The 22,400-nt window shown below is 37.7% G+C and overlaps 1 protein-coding gene across 1 annotated transcript in view; it reads right to left on the bottom strand.

Annotated features, from left to right (window-relative positions):
* cntn2 (contactin 2) overlaps positions 1-20,962 on the bottom strand; it is a 36,963-nt gene extending 16,001 nt beyond the window's left edge. Inside the window, exons 1-8 of the mRNA XM_079843838.1 lie at positions 20,733-20,962; positions 7,291-7,391; positions 4,050-4,191; positions 3,376-3,551; positions 3,160-3,255; positions 2,835-3,047; positions 2,628-2,730; positions 2,307-2,488 (exon numbers count right to left, since the gene is read on the bottom strand). Coding sequence (XP_079699964.1) covers positions 2,307-2,488; positions 2,628-2,730; positions 2,835-3,047; positions 3,160-3,255; positions 3,376-3,551; positions 4,050-4,191; positions 7,291-7,348 — 970 coding nt within the window. The 5' untranslated portion in view covers positions 7,349-7,391; positions 20,733-20,962. The remainder of the gene's footprint in view (positions 1-2,306; positions 2,489-2,627; positions 2,731-2,834; positions 3,048-3,159; positions 3,256-3,375; positions 3,552-4,049; positions 4,192-7,290; positions 7,392-20,732) is intronic.
* Positions 20,963-22,400: the final 1,438 nt, after the last annotated feature.

Raw genomic sequence — 22,400 nt, 5'->3', positions numbered from 1 at the left:
GCCACTTTGGAAAACCGTTGTCACGTAACCCAGTCTGCCGCTGCATCAAGAAATGCAACTTGAATCTCTGTTATGCAAGGAGAAAGCTATACATCAATTCTACACTCTAAAAAAAAAAGGTTCTATATTGCACCAAAAATGGTTCTTGGCTCGTAATCATAGGGGAACCTTTTTTAGTGCTATATAGCACCAATTTTGGTGCTTCAGTGGTTCTTCAGTGGTTCTTCAGAGGTTCTTCAGCGGTTCTTCAGAGATTCTTCACCGGTTCTTTGACTAAGGTGCTATATAGCACCTCTGAAGAACCGCTGAAGAACCACTGAAGCACCAAAATTGGTGCTATATAGCACTAAAAAAGGTTCCCCTATGATTACGAGCCTTTTTTTTTAGAGTATACGCACAAATGCCAATGGGTTCTCTGTGCCCAAGCTCATCTCAGATGGTCTAAAACAGGGGTTTTCAAACTGTGGTCCTCCAGAAGGTTCTAAGGGGACCCCAGAAAATTCCAGAGAATAAAAAGACAAAGCAAAAATGGATAAAGTCTACCGAACAGTCTGAATGGTTCTCTCCTTTCTTGCCATATACTGTATATACTTTCCAGAATTGTATGTGTTTGCTTTGTATCTTTCTAGTGAGTTTCTCCCTATAGTCCCCTTTATCTTGCTCACTGGGGTTGTAAGGCAGTATTACGCAGTACGTAAGCTGCTTACATACATTTATTGTGAAAGTTGCTTATAGAAATAATTTTTAATTGAACATTTTCTTCTTCAGGTTTATACATCCAACATTAAGTATAGCCAATTTAAGTGTGGAAACACTGTGTTGCATTTATAATGTCACACTTACTATTTATCTTACACTTTAAAATGTTGTTTCATACATAAAAATATATAGATGGGTTTTAGGAAGGGGATCCCCCATAAAGGTTCACCATATTTTGGGGGTTCTTAGCGTCATAAAGTTTGAAAACCCCTGGTTTAAAAAACAGTGGAAATGGTTTTGGGAAAAACGGGCATTGAGTTCTCAGTCCCAAAGACGAAAGGGACCTTCATCAGCGACAAAAGCAAATATCTGTCATAGTATGGGGGTGCATCAGTGAAACGCCATGGGTGACTTGCATATGTATGAAGGAACCATTGACATGGAGGTATTTCTTTCTTTATAAATCTTTTCTTTGTTTATTTGTCAGCTAGATCAACAACTGCAACAATTCTTGATGTTACTGCATTTTACAAAATGCCCCAACTTTTCTGGAAACGGGGTTGTAATTTTGTTTTATTTGTTTGTTGTCATTTTTTTATTCAGCTTTTTTTTCAGTTTCAGTTTAATTTATTAATTCGTTTTTAGAAATTAATAATTTTATTTCAGCAACATTTCTAATTTTCATTCATAGATTTTTTTCTTTTCTTCGGATATTACCTTTTGTGCAATGAGTTAGCTGTATGTGAATGTAAAAGGTTTGCAAAGTTTCAAAGATTAAGGCGCATGATAAAAAAAAAGAGTTATTGTCTCCCAAAAGAAAGAACCGATTCTGAACTACCTGAAACAAGTAGTCCGTAATTCCAGTCTCACTTCCTGCACGGACCTATGTAGGTTTGTAACAAATTTGCATGGTCTATGTTTTTCATTGGCTGCCCATGAAAAACATCTACTTTGACACTCAAACACTGTAGTTGTAGCTGAAGCCTAGAGAAGTTTGATACGTGCTGTCGACATGTCGAAAAGACCCTGTTTTCTGCACTGCGAAAGTAAATCTACTTTGCATGCATTTCTTAAATTGATACAGTAAAAATGACAATGTTGTTATTGTTTGTGTCACTGTGTATAAAAGTGCTGAGGAAGACTCCAGAGCTGAAATTAAAATATGGTAATGGACGTTTCCGATCCGTGCTGTAAGAGGTAGACCTACAGACTGGGCCATCTGACCAATCAGAGCAGAGAAGGCTTTCGGAAAGGAGGAGTTTAGAGAGTCGCAGAGAACGCACCTTGAACGCAGAGAGTCTGAATCTCTGAATCTCTAGAGAGTCTGAATCCTTTAGGATCCTTTAGGAGAAATTTCAAGTGTTTTTTGACCTTGAACGCATGTAAACCTATTGTAGGATACTGCCAAACTAAATATGGAACCTTTAAAATAGCAAGTTTTTTATCTAATATTTATATTTTATTTCAGTGAACAAATTAGTTTTTAATAGTTTTAGTTAACAATAACAACACTGTTATACACAACGTTTTTACAAATCAAACTTCTACTAAAGTTAACGAGAGGAAAATCTTCAAAAATATCCATCTTGTTCTGACGTCATGCCTACCTTGCACAGAAACGCGTCCCTGATGTGTCTCACGGCCCTCTGAGTTGTAAACCTCACACTCATACATGCCCTCGTCATCAAAATTCAGTTCAGGAATAATTAGGATGGGTCCTTCCGCACTTGCTCCGACCTTAGGGGGCAAAATCCCATCCACTTTCCTCCAGCGGATTTTAGGAATGGGACTAAGGGAGGAAATTAAAAAGTGAGCACGAGGATGTTAGAGAAAAAAGTTCAATTTTTATAGCTGACTGAGTGATGGATTATGTTGAACCGATGAACCAGTGATCTCCGAAGGGAAGTGGGGAGCTAAAGGGGACTTACTTGCCATATGCAAAGCATTCCAGCTGTGCAGTTTGTCCTGATAATGCATATGTCTCTGCAGGAAAACGCACTCGGATAATCGGGGATGCTTTCCTTGGATTTGCTGTAGAACCCAGGGAAAAAACAAGATATAAGATTAAGTTTGATAACAGCAGGTAGTTGAGCTTGTTTCTTGTTTCAAAGGGAAATATAGAACTTTGAACTAACCATCAGGGTAAACAGTGAGCTGGACGGCTTTGCTGAAGATGCTCTTGGTGCTGATGTCCATACTGATGGTGGTGAAGCAGAAATAGTTGCCCGTGTCATTGGCTCTAGCATTAGCAAGGTATAAGTTACCCGTCACCTGAGAAACAAACCATCTGCCCGCCTCTGGCTGGATGAAGTTGGGGAACTCGTTGATGAACCAGCGGTAGGACAAAGCTTGGTGGTAGCAAATGGATGCAAGATGTAATTAACATTCGAGGAAATAAATATACTGATCAGGTTAAATACAGAGTGAAATGTCTTGCTAACTGATAGTGTGTGTGCACACCTGGGTAATGGGTTGGTGGCTGGCAGGCAAGAAAGGTTCCCATACCCTCATGGACCGTCTGAGGACTTCTGCTCTCAGGGGGAAAATCATGGAGATCTAAAAAACACACAACATTAAATCAGCAGCTGTAGTGTGCAATTTCATCTAGTGCTGTTTTTATTCAGAAAGGCCTAATTTTCACACTTGGACAATAATAAATGTTTGAGTTGTACTCACAGCCGAATTTGAGGTTAGCCACACGGCTAACAATGGTGCCACAGCGGTTAATGGCGAGACACTGGTATGACCCACCATCTCGCCCATGCTGGGGATTATTGATCACAAGGTTTCCTGCAACCTGTGTGTAATGCGAATCCTCAACAAATACTATTTCAGTGCCGTTCACACGCCACCTGTGAAAAATCACATACAAGATTTAACTTCAATAGCCAGGAGGCTGTCAAAAATTGGATAATCAATGATTTATTTAATTTTGGTATAACATTTTGGGGACAGCATACATATCATGAATTTTTTTTACAATTCTTAATCAGTATTTTTGCCTTGTTTTCCTCAAACCTCCTAAAAATAATGAGGTTTTTAAATTCTTGAGAAGCAAACTTGTATATTGAAACATATTTTCAGAGAATATATCAAGATCAGGTTTATTTTTCATATCCCACTGTTTTTTTGTAAGCATAAAAAAATTGTTTAAAACTAGAAAAAGGTTTTAAAGAAATTGATACTTTTATTCAGCAAAGATGCATTAAATTGATCAAAAGTAACAGTAAAGACATTTACAATATTACAACTACTATGTCTATATCCTCTAAAAGGATAGGTCATAATAATTAAATTGAGGTCCTGTTTTGTTCAATAAGGTGTAAGTGACAAAAATCTGATCTGAGTACCGGTAAACAGCAGCAGGGCTGGCGCGAGCCTGGCAGCTCAGGGTCACCTTGCCTTCTGGCATCCCCTCAGGGTAAATCAGACTATATGGCTGCTCCTCAAACACCGGCCCACTGTCGTGACCCGACACACACACATCTCCACCTTTAAAAAAAATGCACACAAACAATGTCTGAGAGAAACATTTACACAAACATTGTCGCATTTTTTTAACCCCCCCCAATATTTTTTTTAGTCAAACAAAACATGTTCTTTATTTATCAAATAGGAGTCTAGCTTGGTGTTAATGGCCTTTTACATGATGATCACACTTCAAAGGGTTTGAACCAACAACCTTCTGGTTCTATCTCTGGATGATTAACTATGAAAATCACACTAAATAAATCAAGGGTATAGTAAAATATCCTTGAGATTAATGTATATCAAGTAGTCTTGTCATGCTCAGGTCTTTTGTACTGCCTCCTTTGACAGCTAGTGTACTGTGCCAACCAGACAGACAGAGGGGGGCCATGCGTGCCTAACGACTACAACGTATTTGCACTCAGAGTGGGAGTGTTCTCCACCCGGGGAAAGTCAGCAGGGGATACAAGCTGTCAGATATAATTGCATGCACTCAGATATTTTGACAGAACGGGGGAAACAGGGGAGTTTGAAGACATACAGTGAAGTCTCCAGGTAGCCGAGAACGCATCTGATACATTATGAATTGGGTCAAGAATGAGTTTGGATTATTTGGGACCGTGTATGCATTTGTGTTTCTTATTTCTATTTTGGACTGTGTATTAAATGGAGCTTGTGATGGATTTGAGTACTACAAAAAAATAATCAGTATTTTTATCTTGTTTTCCAGTAAAAATATAAAAAAATCCTTAAAACAAGATAGATTTATTTTTTGAAGACTTGTTTTCAAGGAAGTTATACCCCACCGGAAAATTATAAGCAAATAAATCTAACAAAATTGAACAAGGTTTATGAAAAAATAAGTCAACATAATTTTAAAGAAGAACACTCTTATCTTATCAAATTGCTTTTTTTGAGAAAAACATCTTGTTTTCCAGTAAAATATCATTCTTAAAGATTTGTAAAACAAGACAAAAATCCTTTGAAAGAATTTTAGTACATTTCAGTGACTGTGTGTGCGCTTAGATTTGTGAATTTGTAATTTTAAATTCATTGGAGATCTACATGCACAGGCGTGTATATGTATGCATGTGTGTGCTCAAATGAGTGTGTGTATGGAGTTCTGCTGAGACCCACGGGAATCTAGGGCAATAAGGAGAGAGGCAGAGGAGGAGAGATGAGTTGAGAAGGGGAACCGGCTCCCCGGGAGGTTTTCTGCTCTGAGATTACAATGAAACTCAGTGGTGTGTTGGCTGCTCCCAGTAATGGGGATAAACAGATCCAAACTGCCACTTAAGTTCTTTTCCACTGAAGTTTCTTAACAGATCATCACAGTCTTTATGTGTGGTTGCTTCTGTGTACTAGATTAAAACATAGTAATTGTTTTGTTAGCCAATTCAATCTGAATGCCTGCAATGATACATCCGTACCTGGACATTTTTCTCAGAATAATTTATATGAGAATAAGTGTGTTTGTGTATTTCTTAAATTATTTGTTCCATTCCATTGCCATTACACGGTTTTGCTCTTTACACTGACAATTTCCAATTGTCATAATTTTTTTTTTTAACTTTCTATTCAAAGAATCATGAAAAAATATGAATGCAACGGGTCGCTTTATATGATGGACAGATTGAATTAAGGCTTTTATTCACATATAAACTTTGAATAGCGAACATAAACAGAAGCTCAAACGTACTTGCTTGCCGTGTGAGAACAAACCTTATTGGTTTCTTGCGGAAGCTCAAACGTGCTGCGTAACACACCAGAATGAACCTCATTGGTTCTCGCACATCAAGCAAGCATGCTTGAGCTTCCGTTTACCTCTTTATGAACTTTTTGAAGCGTGAAAGTGGTAGTTGCGTAGTCTGTCAATGGAGGGACAGAAATCTTTAATTTCATTAAAATATATTTTTATTCATTTGAGTTCCAAAGATAAACAAAAGTCTTACAGGTTTGGAATGACATGAAGATGAGTAAATGATGACAGAATTTTCATTTTGGGGTGAACCATCCCTTTAACTTGTAATAATATTTCACAATGTAACTGTTTTACTGTATTTTTTATAAAATAAATGTGGTCTTGGACTTTTCATAAGACTCTTCTTTCAAAAACAGCACGGAGTACTGAATCGTACTGACTCCAAACTTTTGAATAGTATTGTATGTACTTTAAATGAAAAAATGAGCAACACAGGTCTAGCAGACATTGCACTCGGATTGACGTGTCAGCCTGGAAACAAAGTCTCTTTAAAAGTAAAAGTAGTTGAAACAGTGAGCAGTTTTGCTGAAGAACAAATGTCTGTGAAATAGGTGGTACTAATAATCTTTGTATAAACTCATTTCAGCTAATCCGGTAATTAAATTTTGAGATTTTTTTTTTTTTTCAGATAAACCTGCCACTAAATGGGATGTAAAAATAAAACTTGCATTGCTTGGTCACTTAATGTCGGTCAGACGGCGGTTCCTTGCCACAATTTGTTGCAAAGTGGACCACATTTTATGCCTGTGTGACTAAGACAACTTTGACTAGAGTGCCGTTTGCCACGTTAATAGCATTATGGACAGAGCCACATTTTTATCAATGTTTAATGGGCCTGGATTACTTCAGCCGACAAAAACACCTCTCAAGTAAATCAAATCCCTTCTGCCCACTGATCTAAGATAACACAATGAATAATTAATCTGAATTTGTGGCCCCCCACTGATGCACAACCCTAAAACCACACATCCCAGACACCATCAAAGTGACAACGTACATTTCAATGATGTTTTAACAAGGAAATGCTGGAGCAGAGGGAATACAGAAAAACAACAACAGCAACGGGTGAGTGGTAACAAAGTTTGGCTAATGGGGGAAGGGCTGTGCAAGACCTACTAAGTATGCAAATGGGATCTTGAATGAGATGAGATGATGGGAGACAATGGCATAAACACAGCCATTATGTTAAGACTGTGTCTAGTAGTATGACCAGCTAGCGGTTAGTAAAGGGGCAATCTTTCTTAATTTTTTGTATCAAATTAGACCACTCTCTCAGGTTTTGAGAAGACTTAAAGAAAAAATGTGACTAACTAGTAAGACTAGTCTTGGGAGTTTATGCAACCACCCCTGATCATACTTACCCAATGTGTAGCTCAGAAGCAGAGAGCTGAGAGACAGCAGACACAACAGAATCCTCATCCTCTTACCGCAACCACACCCAGACGAGAGATGCTTTCAGCTCCTAGGAAAGAAAAAAACAGAAAGCCAGATGACTCTCCCTAAAAAAAACCTTTGTTGAGAGTAGAAATGAAACGGTACACACTGAAATCATTTTACCATGTGAAGTTGTTTCGAATACCATCAAATAGCAGCTCTATGCACTTTTTGTTTGAATGAAAATGAAAATAATAACATTAACAATGATGGCCAGATTTGAAATGAACCAAAAAAATATTGGTGGTAGTGACGTACAATACATATATTTTTTTTTATTAAACCTCACATTTCAGCCTTTAAATGTTTAACAAAAGAGATGAGTTGCTTTATTATCCAAATTGTTTAGAATTTAAATTGCACATTAGCTTATTTTGCATAAGCCGGATAAAATTTACAGAGGTAAATAAAAATTTGGTCCAATTTTCAAATTGGTCTGATCAAAAATGGCAGGCACTGTGCTTAATGCTGGACAGTATTTACAGCAATCAAATTAGTTTTTAATGATAAAATATGATAACACTAACACTGCGGTTTATTGTCAAACCTTAACTGTTTTATCCCTAGTTGAGATTGAGGCTGGTCTGAGATGAGTTCCGTTCAGCAGGTATAGGCTTCTTAATAATAAAGCCAGCTGTGGATATATTCTGTTTTTCTTTGTCCTTTTCGAACCTCACAGCTGAGGAGAATCATAACAGCCTGGGCTAACCAATGTGAGGACGCATGGCCATGTGTTTTCAATTGCCGACAAATTCTGAGTTATTCTGACACCCTGAAAATCTATTCTACACTGTAATATTCACCGCTCCCTTGCCCCAATGTGTCACCTGCTGATGAACGGCTTGGAGCCGGGGCTAATAAAACAGGGGCATGTTACACCAATTGTCTTACGGTTAAATTGACAAGAAAGCACCGGGGCAGCAGCTGTTTTGCACCATTCGCCATCCGGTCCTCACATCTGCTTCAAGTGTGCAGGATTGTTTCCTCCGCTGTGCAACATAACCCCCCAGCCCTGTAATTGGCAATTGCACATCTTTTTTCCTGGCTCAAGTAATGGCAATCGCAGCAAGGGCCGCTGCTCTGCGGTTCCCGGTAAGTCTGCAGGCGAAGTTGAGAACCACCAAGCGTCAGCACAGATGTGCTGTTTGTGATGTGAACGTTCCTCTGGAAGCATCCCAGCGGTCGTTTGTAGAGGTTTAAAAGAGAGAGAAAGGGGCTTTCATCAGAGAAATTTCTTAATTACACCAAACAAGACTCTGATTGCCACCTGACTGCTCTCAAATGCTTGTTTTATCAGCACTGCTTTGGTGTGTTGACACAGTCTTTTCAACCGCAGTCTACTTAGCATGGTATAATGTGCTGGCTGCCAGGATGTGGCTGACATGATTTCCCTGCCGCAGTAGATCCACGCATGAATATGAGAGGGATGTTTGTCAAGGAATGCACAAATGCTAAAAATGTACAGTGAGTTCTCTGTTGTGCTTTGATTTACCATTTATGGCCTCAAACATGCATAGAACTAATTTCTTTTCAGTCCTTCTCTATCATGGGCGATAGCCTGGGACCCAAAAACAGTGCAACAATTCCCCATTATCAAATGCTTATAATTCAAACTTGTTTTCACTATATTCTTTTAAATAAAATAAAATATGTACTATATTTAAAATAAAATGTTACTTTATTTTTATACTTCTTTATTTATGTATTTCTTCAATTTAATATTACACAATCAACACTTTAAAAAAATATACTATAGAAAAAGGCAACATTTAGATCCTGGAAAAACATGCTTATTTAAAATAATCTAAGTAATGGGGGCACATTTAATTGCATTTCGAAACCAGTTATCCAGATCTTTGTGTATTTCTCAGGTTCACACCTCCCAACAGTGAATCATGCCTCTTTTTCAAACACGGCTCTGTTAAAATCTCTTATTTTGCTGTGTCTCTTTCAAACCTCAGAGCTGAGGGGAATCATAACAGCTTGTCCAGCCAGTATGAGGGCACACGGCTGAGTGCTTTCTGTTGGCGACAATTTCCACAAATACACTCTAACAAATAAAAAGGTTCTTTATTGGCGTATATATAGTTACATGAAGAACCTTTAACATCCATGGAACCTTTCCTTTCAACAAAAGGTTCTTTATACTAGAAAAAGGTTCAAAATTGGTTTATTCTATGGCATTGATGCAAAACCCCTCTTTTGGAACCTTTATTTTTAAAGATGGCAGAAGGGCTGGATTCCACTGCAGCTTTCATACGCCAAGGATTACCCAAAAGGATGTCTGACCGACATGTAAAGCAGCCAATCACACGTTTTGTTCAGCGTCATGTTTGGGGTAGTGAAAATGTAAAGACTGGTGTGCAATTAATTCAAGAACGTCCTGCAAGTTTACAGTAACAATAGTGTGCAGTGAACTTGACATACTTTTGATAATACTTTGTCCAATGTTTTAATTGAACATTTGTATCAATTTTATATCGTTTTAATTTTTGAACAGTTTTGATTGCGCATTCTTTTTCTCCTTTATTTATTTTTCTCTCATGATTATTGTTTATTTTTCTCTTTTGTGTATTTTGTGTTATTTGTTTCTGCAAAACACTTATTATTATTATAATCCAGTGTATAGTTGATAAGCGCTCATTGTCACAGTTGTAAACACAACGGCTTTCTTTTTCCATAAGGGGGTTTGGCATCACGACGGCTTTGTTTCCAGGTGGACCGTTAAATAACGTGACACACACATCTCCCAAAAATTCTTGAGAATTCAACAAATCAGATTATGACTTAGAAAAAGGTTTTCCATTTTCTGTGCCATATGCATCAGACGTTCAGCCAACGGTCAATGGGCATGACGTCTGAGGCTGAGACTCGCTGCAGCTTGTATAGGCCAGTCTGAGAGCTTTTTCCGGCTTTTATATCCTATAATATATTTGCTTTGAATGTAAGTTGGTTTGGACATTCCCATCTGAAAAAGTCTTAGTGTTCCCTATGGCCATTCCATCCATTCCATCAAGTTTCTTGTAGGACTCAAGGACTGCCTAAGGCAATGACTCTTTTACTGTCGCCCTGACATCTACTAATGGGACAAACCCCCTTCCCCCACCCACCAAAATGGATATTTCCCAGCAGGTGGCCTATTTATGTCAGACATCCGTGTAGAAACGTCACAAAAAAGAAAAACATATCTAAAGAATTTATCAGTCTACATAGTTTTATCCTCAGGTTCAGTTGGGCACCTGCTTAAAAATGAAGGGTAAAAAAATGCTGGTCTACAAAATTCCTATATGTTTCAGCTGATACAGCAACAAATATCTAGAGGGTCTGAATATTCCTAAAGTAAATCTAATTGTTATTCACTGAACCAATCCAAGACTGATCTAAAATGTATGGCTTAGTGTCCCCAAGTCACGGCCTTGTCACCAAATAAATATTCAGTGTTTGCAATTCAAGTTTGCCGATAAAGTTAGCACTTGATAGCTGGGGCTAAAACAACAACGGTGGGATGAATAATAATGCAGAAAAAGCACACCTATATGCTTTTGTTTTAGGTCTACTGCGTTGCATTTGCAGGTGCCTCCCTTACCAATTCTCTAACAAGAAAATAAACACTTATGTGTCTTAGTCGTCACTCCACAGCAAATCTAAAACTACAGATCAGTGGATTCAACACCATGAGCATCCTTTCATGAGTATTCATGCCACGATTAGCTGTTTGCTGTGATTGTTTGCTCAGAGCAGTGAGTCATTGAGTGAGTGTCTGAACAGAACTTGCTGTTTTCAGACTGAAAGTCTTGAGTACATTAAACCCAATCATTATAAAGACTATGCCATTAAGCCTAGAATCTATGAACCATGACAATAAAACAGAGCAGAGAGTATAATTAAAGTGTAAACGGCAATGTGTAATTAACAGATACTACCAAGAGCTTACCCAAGCTTACAGTAGACTTATTATGTTTCTATCCAGCCATGTACTGAAATGAAACACAAGGGCAGACGGATGCTTATTGGGTCATGAATGGGATACGGTACACTTGCACTAACATTTTCCATTGCACTTTTTCTTCTACTCTTTGCAGCCCTAAAGACTTGCATGAAAGCTAATTTTGTCATTACCTAATCATTGTCTTTAAACATTCAGATTTATATTGCACATCATAAAACATTTTTATTCAATGTTAACCATTTTTATTTGAAACCAAGCACTTTTAATAAAGTCTCTATTTTTTTTATATGTTGTAGCGGTTCCCAACGATGATAACTATGCGACTTAGGGTGGAGGTCTACAAATCCTGCAAGGGCTCATTGACTCTGCTGACATACTGCCTCTTATGCATAATTTAAGTCTTGCCTTTCTCGATATTTCACCTAGCTGTCACTCACTGAAGCGGCAATAATCAAAAGAAATGTTAAATGAGGTTTAAAGGGCTGCTATCCAAAAAGAAATGACCATGGGTCTTTTTTATAAACTAAAGCCAAGCACCAAATGAGGCTAATTAAGTAACAAATGTGACTGATACGAGTGTGGTACCTTTCATTCAGAAAAAAAACAATTTAATTTGGCATGGCTTTAGACAGCAACGTGGCAGCCGGTGGTGATAAGAATCGTCAGCTTAAAATGCTGTTTTTGCCTTGGCTTGTGTGAACATCTGAAACCAGATCTCTGTTCAATGGCTCAGATTTCACAGATCCTAAGTGTTAAAATTGCTTAGTCTAAACAGTGATACGTTTCATTACCAAATATGATATTTTCATTAAGCAAAGCTTGATCCTCTAAATTGGTATTAAGCTGCACTGTGGCACCTCTCAATTTGTATTTTAAGTAATGGCAATCGCAGCAAGGGCCGCTGCTCTGCGGTTCCCGGTAAGTCTGCAGGCAAAGTTTGTACTGCAGATCTGCAATGCTAAAAGACTTTCGGACATATTCAAGACTTTATACGAGTGATTCTCAAGATTTTTTTTTTTAAACAATCATCCTATTTTCAAAGGATATATTATATTAGCTTTGAATATTTCTATTACTATAATATATAATTTTCTCTATTAATACTTCTTCATTTAGACCATTTAAAATTATTTATTCCACATGTTTCAGAATGTTGAAATACTAAACCCATCTATAATAAATGCATTAACCCCTTAACTTGGAATATAGACCTATGTTTTGGTCTTGTTTTAAAGAAGACACTCAGCAGATGATTGCTGAAATGAAAGTATGAAAAAGCTATACATTTACTGTAAATCAAATGTACGTACTGTACTAAAAAAATATTTATATAAAATATATATTTGACAAAATAATTTGACTCTAAAATTACTATAAAATCAAAGCCATTTATCTAACCAAGTTGTGTTCCAAATTGAAAGATGATATCACAAATATTTAAGTTCATATGTTATTTTGTTTAGGCGCTGTACCAAAAATAGCCAGGTGTCTCACACATTCCATGCATTCTCCTGTAACAAATTAATACATTTCTGTCCAAATATCACTGCTATCACAAAATAGTACATAAGGAACCTTGAGACTCAGACCTTTCCAACAATATGTGTTTTGTCAAGATTAGAAAATGTTTTGATTATAAAGTAGTTAACATAAATTTTGTAATATGAAACCTGACACCACCCATAGGGGAGGAGCCTGATAAAATAATTTAGAGTACTGTTTCCATGGCAACGTTACATCCAATTTCAAAATGGTTTTCACAGGATGACTTTTGAGTTCTTAAGCGTTTTGAATGATACCTAATTTATGATGATTACTAAAATATGTGATACAAAAAAAAGACAATAAATAAAAAGAACGCCAAGCATCCTGTAGTAACAGTAAAGGGGTTTAAAAGCTAAACAAAAAATAGAAGGAAAGTATTATTGATCAAAGCGGTTTAGAATTTATCATGTCAAATTAATTAAGTTTCATTCTTCGAGAATTTAAGTAGTCAAACGTGGCCCTAAATGAAGAATCACCCATAAACATTAAATATGCATGATGCTCACATTCAGTACATAAAACTACTGTGGCAGCTTGAGCACCACCTGTTTCAATTGTCCTTATATGCATCCACACATTTAACCTCACCCCATTTCCTCCCCATGCCTTGCAGATGGTACGTAAGGTGGTGCCAGTCTGGCCCTGAAGGCCACGGCAATGTATCAAACTCACAAGAGAAAGTGTGTGAGGGCGAGGGACCTGAGAAGACAAACAGCCTCATGTGGACCCACTAGTCCTCTTGTAACTGAAAAATCAACATGATAGTCTGTGAGTGTTGACAGCCCGCCAAGATGAAATGTCCTGTAATAGCTTGGCTCACTTCATAGAGTACGATGATATGCTTGTCCTTTTGAAGAGAGAACAGGCTGAAATATGGTGACCTTCAAAAGGCAGATTATAGTGTTTTTTTGTCCCGTATCTCAAAAGGAACATTCTTTGACATTTTAGTTTAGTTTAAGTTTAAGGAATAAAAGTTAAACGTTGATAGATCGAATCAATCTATCCCTAACCCTAACAGTATCTATCAAAAGTGGTCTAAGGAACAGTGGTGAACCGGCAACAGGGTCCTGTGCGGCCAAGGCTCATTGATGCATGTCGGGAGTGAAGCCATGTGGTCTGATCAAACAGACGAGCTACTGTAGCTCAAATTGCTCAAGAAGTTAATTCTGGTTCTGATAGAAAGGTGTCAGAATACACAGTGCATCACAGTTTGTTGCGTATGGGGCTGCATAGCCGCAGACCAGTCAGGGTGCCCATGCTGACCCCTGTCCACCGCCGAAAGTGCCAACAGTGGAGCAAGCATCAGAACTGGACCAAGGAACAATGGAAGAAGGTGGCCTGGTCTGATGAATCACGTTTTCTTTTACATTACGTGGATGGCTAGGTGTGTGTGCTTCGCTTACCTGGGGAACCCATGGCACCAGGATGCACTATGGGAAGAAGGCACGCCGGCGGAGGCAGTGTGATCCTTTGGGCAATGTTCTTCTTGGAAACCTTGGGTCCTGCCATCCATGTTGAAGTTCCTTTGACACATACCACCTACCTAAGCATTGTTGCAGACCATGTACACCCTTTCATAGAAACGTTATTCCCTGGTAGCTGTGGCCTCTTTCAGCAGGATAATGCACTCAGCCACAAGAATGGTTTGGGGAGCACAACGAGTTTGAGGTGTTGAATTGGTCTCCAAATTCCCCAGATCTCAATCCAATTGAGCATCTGTGGGATGTGCTGAACAAAGTCAGATCCATGGAGGCCCCACCTCGCAACTTACAGGATTTAAAGGAATTGCTTCTAACATCTTGGTGCCTAATACCACAGCACACCTTCAGGGGTCGAGTCCATGCCTTAACAGGTCAGGGCTGTTTTGGCAGCAAAAGGGGGACCAACACAGTATTAGGAAGGTGGTCATTATGTTATGCCTGATCGATGTATATTGGTACCATATCAGTTTACCAGTTCACACTTACAAATAATCAGAAAGAGTATGAGTATTTGCTGTGCTGTCCGAGGGGAGGACTCGAAGGTTGGAATTTGGCCCGAACCCAGAGCACTCCCCCTGTATCTCTGGTTAGGATAGTAACCAGTTAAGTGTGAGGAGACGGGGTGGTGGAGGGATGCAGAAAATGTGTGAGTTTCTTGGAACTTTCTATTCATCAAAGAATCCAGAAAAATAAGAGTATCATGGTTACCACATAAATGAGAGCTGTTCAAGACCAGATCAAGTTCTGGGGGTCAAACAGGCAACAGGAACATGACTGGAAGAAAAAAACGTAGGGTCCCAAACTTAACAAAATAATGGGAAAAATAGGCTGGAAACAAAATATAGCTGAGAAATCAAGAAACAAATAGAAACAGGTGAACGATAACGAGGGAGTTAAAACAAAACAAAACTGGAATGTCAGACAATAAAATATGTTTTGTTAACAAAGTTCGGGAGGAACTGCATTTATTTGAAATAGAAATATTTTTAACATTATAAATGTATTTACTGTCACATTTGATCAATTTAATGAATTCTTGCTTAATAGAAGTATTAAATTATTTAAAAATCTTACTGACCCCCCAACTTTTGAATGGCATTTAATCTTGTAATACATTTGTAACCTTAATTTTAACCATAATATCATTAATAATATTCCAGCTAACTATTCAACTATTCTCTTGACTGAAACAAATGTTGCCGATCGATCTCATAGTGAAGAGACTAGGAGAGACTGCAGAGAGTACTCACTCTATTACACATTTATGTGATAAGAGCCATTAAAACATGACGCTGGGGCGGTGAATGGCCGTACCGAGGAAGAGACGGCAATTACGATGCCCAGTGACTTCAATTGGATCATGGCATGTTCTCACTGACACATCTATATCCCAGAACAATGACCACTCTATATCCCAGAAGTGCTCATTGCAGGACACAAAACAGAAGCTCATCTGTACTTGAGCACTTCACAGTAGAGATCAGAGAGCTGAGAAACTCCCCGGTCCTCCTTATTTGCCACCTCCTTCTTCACACACAGGCCCATCCATTCTCTCTATGGCCATATCTCAACGAGGCCCCCATAACCCAACAGATGTGGAGGTCCTTGACCTTTTCTACCCTCGGACAAAGACATCTGACCTTATGGTCTCCGACCTTTCCAGTGAACTACCCCTCTCTATTTGATAAGACGTTTTTATTGCCACTCCCAGTGATCGGTTGAATTGCTTAAGGCACCCATGACCTGGATGTGTGCAGTTCAGGGTTAAGTAAGTACACACTCTCATGGATGAATGAGTCTTTCAAATGTGCGATGCTTGAGTTCAGATTCACTTGGCTTCTTCAAGCACATCATCCTGACTGTCTGAGCTCATGGCTTCACTGCTCTTGCTCTCTATAGGATCATTTTTCAGCAGCTGGACAGGAATGTACTTCCAGCTCCCATACTAATCTAATTTCATCTCACATTAACACAGATTCTCACATAGCGCCGCGGATGTGTCTTATTCTCACTTCATCCATGATCCATGAAAGGATTACTGGGTCACTTTAGCTTTCTACAAGGGTCTTTTAGCTACCACTTATGAAATGTGAATATAGAAGAAAGCATTTAATAATGATATTATAAAATGGTATTTATAGCAAAAGTGTGTCATTTCAAATTTCAAATGCAGGAAATGCTGAAACCTGTTTGAAAACAGCTATTTGTTGCAGATCCATCCTGCTGTAACAAGCCTGAGCATTAAAGTGACAGACAAGCAGGTGCTTAGAATAAACAGAGCGATATTGTCCGCTGGTGTGGATGCTAATAGTTATAGAGTGTAGACTCATTATAGTTATCGTTCTTGGTGTGGACGTGCCTTTACTCTCATCACAAGTGAAATCTGACTCCTGCTGCGACTCTGCAGCTCATACTGTATATGGAGCAGAGCAGATGCTTTCAGTTTATTATTGTAGAGTTCATTGCCCAGCTGAACTAAATGGTTTTTATTATGAAAAAGCTAAACGACAGTTTGGGCGGAGCCGCGGTGGCCAAGTGATGTAATCGGTGTACAGCCGTAACACAGCCTACCGCAGTGAGCTTAGAAGTTACCACATAAAACACATTTTAAGGGTATTTGACAAAGCATTTTGTTTTCAGCAATGAGTCATTCAAACACTTCACAACATGAACAAATTAATCATGTGGACTAGCTATAAGTTTGCACACTGCACAGTTGCAGAAATAGGTTTATTGATCTGAGATTAATCACAAGGCCTAACCTTGACATTCCAGTAGAAAAGCAGCATGGAAACCATTAGTACTTTTTGAGGTGCAGAATCTCCTTCATTTCCTTCAAGTTCTTGGGAGTAAACAGCATAAAATGTAGCCTAAGAACAGATATGTTTGAGACAGACTATTCTACAAATAGGGACTGGCTAATAAAGTGTAAATAGCGAGTAGAGGATTAAAGTACCACCTTAAAGGGGTAGTTCACCCAAAAATGAAAATTTTGTCATCATCATCTTCTAAAGAAGATATTTAGAAGAATGTTTGTAACAAAGCAGATGATTCAAAGTCAATGGTTGCTCGCTCTGCTTGGTTACAAACATTCTTCTAAATATCTTCTTTTGTGTTCAGCAGAACAAAGAAACTCATGCAGGTTTGGAACAACTTGAGGGTGAGTAAATGATGACAGAATTTTCATTTTTGGGTGAACAATCCCTTTAACGCACCCAAGAAATTTGATAGACCAGGCCAGTTGCCACTCCAAAATGCAAAGCTTGACCAGCTAGGTCAAAATTTGAAGTATTTTAGGATTTTGAGGTGTGCAATTAAAAAATAATATATTATATTGAACACAAATAAAAAAAAGCACAAAGTATTTTTGACTATTTTCTGTCTTTAAAATGGCACATAAAAAAAACGGCCAAAGATGATTAACATTTGTATAGAAAATATGGTAACACTTTACAATAAGGTTAATTAGTTAACATTAGTTAACGGCATTAGTTAACGTGAACTAATAATGAACTGCACTTATAAAGCATTTATTTACCTTTGTTAATGTTAATTTCAGCATTTACTAATGCATTATTAAAATCTTGTTAACATTATTTAATGCTGTGAACTAACATGAACAAACCATGAACAGCTGTATTTATATTAACTAACATTAACAAAGATTAACTAATGCTGAACAGAGTTCTTGTTAACTAATACAACCTTATTGTAAAGTGTTACCGAAAATATTATTAATAATAATAATAATAATAATAATAGAGCACCCTCCGTATTCAAGTAGACTACACAATCTCAATTAGCATATGTTTTAATATTTTTAATGCTTAACTTCAACTTCTAATTAAAAGTAAATGGGTTCCTAATCATGTTACACTAACACTACCATTCCAAAGATTTTATTCTTCTCTTTTTTATCCTTCTTTTTAATTTAAACTTTTATTGTGCAAGGGTGCATTCAATTGATCAAAAGTGACATGAAAACAATAATAATGTTACAAAAGATTCATATTTTAAATAAATGCTTTTTTCATCAAAGAATCCTGAAAAAAATGCATCATGTTTTCCACAAAAATATTAGCACAACTGTTTTTAAGCATTGATAATAATAAGAAATGTTTCTTGAGCACCAAATCAACATATTAGAATGTAGAGTAATGACTGCTGAAAATTCAGCTTTGCCATCACAGGAAAAAATACATTTTACATTTAAAATATTAAAATACAATTATAATTTGTAATATTCCAAAATATTACTGTACTGTATTTTTAACATTAAATAAAATTTTTCACATTATAAATCGGATGTTTTTTTTTGGCTCTTTTTCATGTCACCAAAGAACGAAGTGCCCCACATGGGCCCGACCGGTCAAAAAGATTCTGGACACACCTCTGCCCGGCGGTATGAGTCTACTTGATCGCTCAACCTCATCTGCTTCTATCTTGTGAATGTTTTATGAGGCTGGGTGGATATAGCACACGCCCTCATTCCAGTAGATTGTGAAGCTATATTTACATGAATTATTTTATAAGAAATTCTAGGTCATAAGTCTGCCAAAATCAGAGTCTGCCAGATTCAGCACCATCGTGTCCAAGATCTGCTTGAGTACTACTCTGGGTTTTTTTTTCTTTCTCAGTCTCTAACTGTGCTCACATTTTTGGTTCTAGCCGCACACCTGAGCACACTGATGGGGCTGCTGCGGGCCAGCATTAGCAGTCCATGGTGTACTTTTCCACAGTGCTTCACTGAGCTTTAATTTGCTGGCGCTGCTCGGTCTATCACTATCAGGTTTAACCCCTGGCCATGACTGTCCCCAGCCTCCAAAACACCTCTGAAATGCTCTCTCTCACTACAAGCGTCACCAATAAACCTGTGTCATTGACCATTTATATACTACCTTTTATTGCTTTGCCCAAATTACCTTGCCAGTTTTCAAAATGCAGCTGGACTAAAATCAAGATTCATTTGTGAAGTGAAAGACCAGTCAAATTCAGTTTATGGTCATGCTTATTAGATCTAACTTAGATTCAATACTTCTGGTGCTCTAGATAGCATGAAAGAGGCAGGCAGAGATTAAAGAGCTGAAAGCCCTAACTGAGAGCACAAGTGAAGAACAAAACTCAAAGGGAACCCCACTGAAAAGCATGGTGAAAAACATGCCTAGAATGATTCGATCAGTTCTCAGTAACAGGACGGCTTTTCTGGAGTACTGCAGATTCAACTGATAAGAACAGAATAAAACCCCGACACATGAGCGAGAATTTCGTGCCATAAGGCTGAGTCACAGAACAAGGCGGTTAGTATTGGGGGATACTGACCTTGGTCAGCTTTTGTGTATGATCAGAATTTATTAACTGGAGCAGTTTGTTCAGACTCGGGTCTGCATTCTTTACAACATGTTGCTGAAGATGTCTAAATTGCAAATGCCTTTATTGTCATCCTTTAATTTACTATTTCAACTTCCTGCAAAATATTTCAAGGCTACAGTACAATAATATCTCTATACAGATTTAAAATGTAGTTTATTTTTTTAAAGTAAAATTCTGTATAGATACATGCCTAAAATTCTTGGCTATAAAAAAACTATTGAACATTGTAAAAAATTATTGATTGTATGAAATATATTGTTACAAGATTTTTAGAAGTCAAACCATTATGAAACAAAAAAAGTCATTAACATTTTATTTAATTTAAACCATGTGTGACAACTTGCCCCAATAATAACAATGTGACAACTTGTCAAGTTTTGCACAAGGTGTCTGAAACCAACATACAAAACCACACATTTAATTGTAATGTAATTAATTGGACATTTTGCCTCAAAACTTCCATCTGTGACAACTAGCCCCGGTCTCCCCTCCACATAGTCTTTAATTCAACACAGAACGTTTCAGCGTTGCAATTGCCCCATGTCTCCCTTATAATAACACTTCTGGTATATAACAGACTTTCTCAAAGAGTAATTTAGGTTGACTTTGTCCAGTAGTCAGGACAGGTGTTTAAGGTAGCCTACTAAACACATGCCTGTCTATCAGCCGCTATGATTTCAATGAGGGTCGTCACTCCCGTGTAAACAAAACGCTGCCACTATCGGTTCTCACCAGTCTGCCACATTCTACAATAAACGTGTTTATTTCATAATGGCCTCCTAATAACTGCAGTGTGACACAGATAACCGGAATATTACCAAATAATAATTCCGCTAGACTGTATTGCGCAATCCCTTTCAAATAGATGATTTTAATAGGATGCTTAAATTCTCAGATCAGACTATAAACACAACGCGTGTCGTCCTAAAATAGTCATCAAAAAGCCAAACAGCCATTTGAAGGCAATATAAATTCAGATGTAAAATTAATCATTAAGGTTTCGTTTTTAAAAGCGCTTTCTTACCTTTATAAAACAGCTTTGAATGAGGACGTGCTCGCGTCTCTTCCTCCTCCAGTGACGCTGCTGATGCCGCGCGCTGCGTCAATAACGGGCACTGGCCTTTACTAATGTTACAAATTTTTCTCTCTCTCTCTCTCTCTTTACCAAGCAACTGCAGCCTCCGTCGCAATAAGGATGTTGTCGTCTGCACGACACGATCCCTCTTCCTCACTCTGTCTCTATCTTCCTTTCATGATAACCTAAATCATTTCCCTCCCACTCCCTCAACTCTCTCTCTCTCTCTACCTTTCTCTCCCCTCCCTCTCACGCTATATTTGATTCAAATGAGGGAATACGATTAATGCACACCAAGTAAATGAACCTTTTTTCTTTTAATAGACAGTGATGGTACACAAAGAAGGTAGAAGGTTTCCTCAAAGGAGGTAAAATGTGTACCCTTCCCCCACCAGTCCACACACAAATACACTAACACACCCCTTCACACCTCATAATGAAACCCCAATGGCACAATATGCACACGCTCAGATCTCGAGGAAACCATACCGTATGTTCCGTTTGTTATTTATTACCACCGCCACACTGATTCATAAAGATGCCGAATAATGTCTGAATAATCTTGCACAACACTGCTGCATACAAATACTTTTCTCCTCTGAAAGTGGAATTGAACATTTATGCAAAACAGTAAGCCACAGAAAAGGCCTATTCATTTTATTCTAAGGACTGAAATTAGGTGTTTCTTTCAACAGAAAAATCACAAATTAGGTCTCCTAAATATCTCAATCAACCTGATCTCATGAGAAAATATATTTTACGAGGTTATGATTTTGTGTACGATGTGATTAGTAGGGTGAATTCAGAATTGGGACACTTTTTCCAATTCATCTCAATGGCAAAAAGTGTCCAGAATGGTTGAATTGAATTGAATAATCCTTACCAAATTGTATTGAATAACTTAGTTTACATGGTTTAATTGAATAACTGAACAATTAAGGATTGTTCAATTATTCAGTTAAACTATGTAGCCTAAGGATCATTCAATTTGATGGAATTGTATACTATCAACTGAAATGTGTAAATCTAAACAAATCCAAAAAAAAATTGAGTGTGTATAAGCATGCAGGTCCACCTCAATGGGCAGAAGTTTCTCAGATGTTCTGAAAAAAGTAACAGAGCATTGACGAGATCTCAACAGTGTTCAAAAGAGGTTCTTTTAAGAACTTGTCACTGAAAGGCTCTTTGGGGAACCCAAAATGGTGGTATTGCTGGGAGTAAGCTCATTCATACATTTAACTTAAAATGATCATGTAATCTCAAGTTAAATATTTTTAGAAGTGGAAACTTGGCTTTAACTTATCTGTTCTCAAACTAAGCTCATTCTGTCACCATGATGGTTTTCGCAAACATTAAATACTAAATCCCCCATAACTGTGCAAGTTTTTTTTTTCTTTTCATTTCCCCCCCCCAAAAAACATTAGATATATAACACCTAATTGTAGCATTTACTCTCCCTTTTGAGTGTCATCAAAGCATGCTGGGAAATAGAAATCCCAGCCCAGTTTCATTTAAATTTAAGTTTGTCTAAATTAAAAGAAACTTCATAAAACTCATAAAAGTTCATAAAACTCAAAACACTGAAACAATTCAGATAACTAAAAATGTGTCAGTTTT

The sequence above is a fragment of the Gobio gobio genome (assembly GCF_949357685.1).
Source record: "Gobio gobio genome assembly, chromosome: 19".
In the NCBI taxonomy this organism is placed as follows: Eukaryota; Metazoa; Chordata; class Actinopteri; order Cypriniformes; family Gobionidae; genus Gobio; species Gobio gobio.
This window is presented reverse-complemented; position numbering and strand designations above follow the sequence as displayed.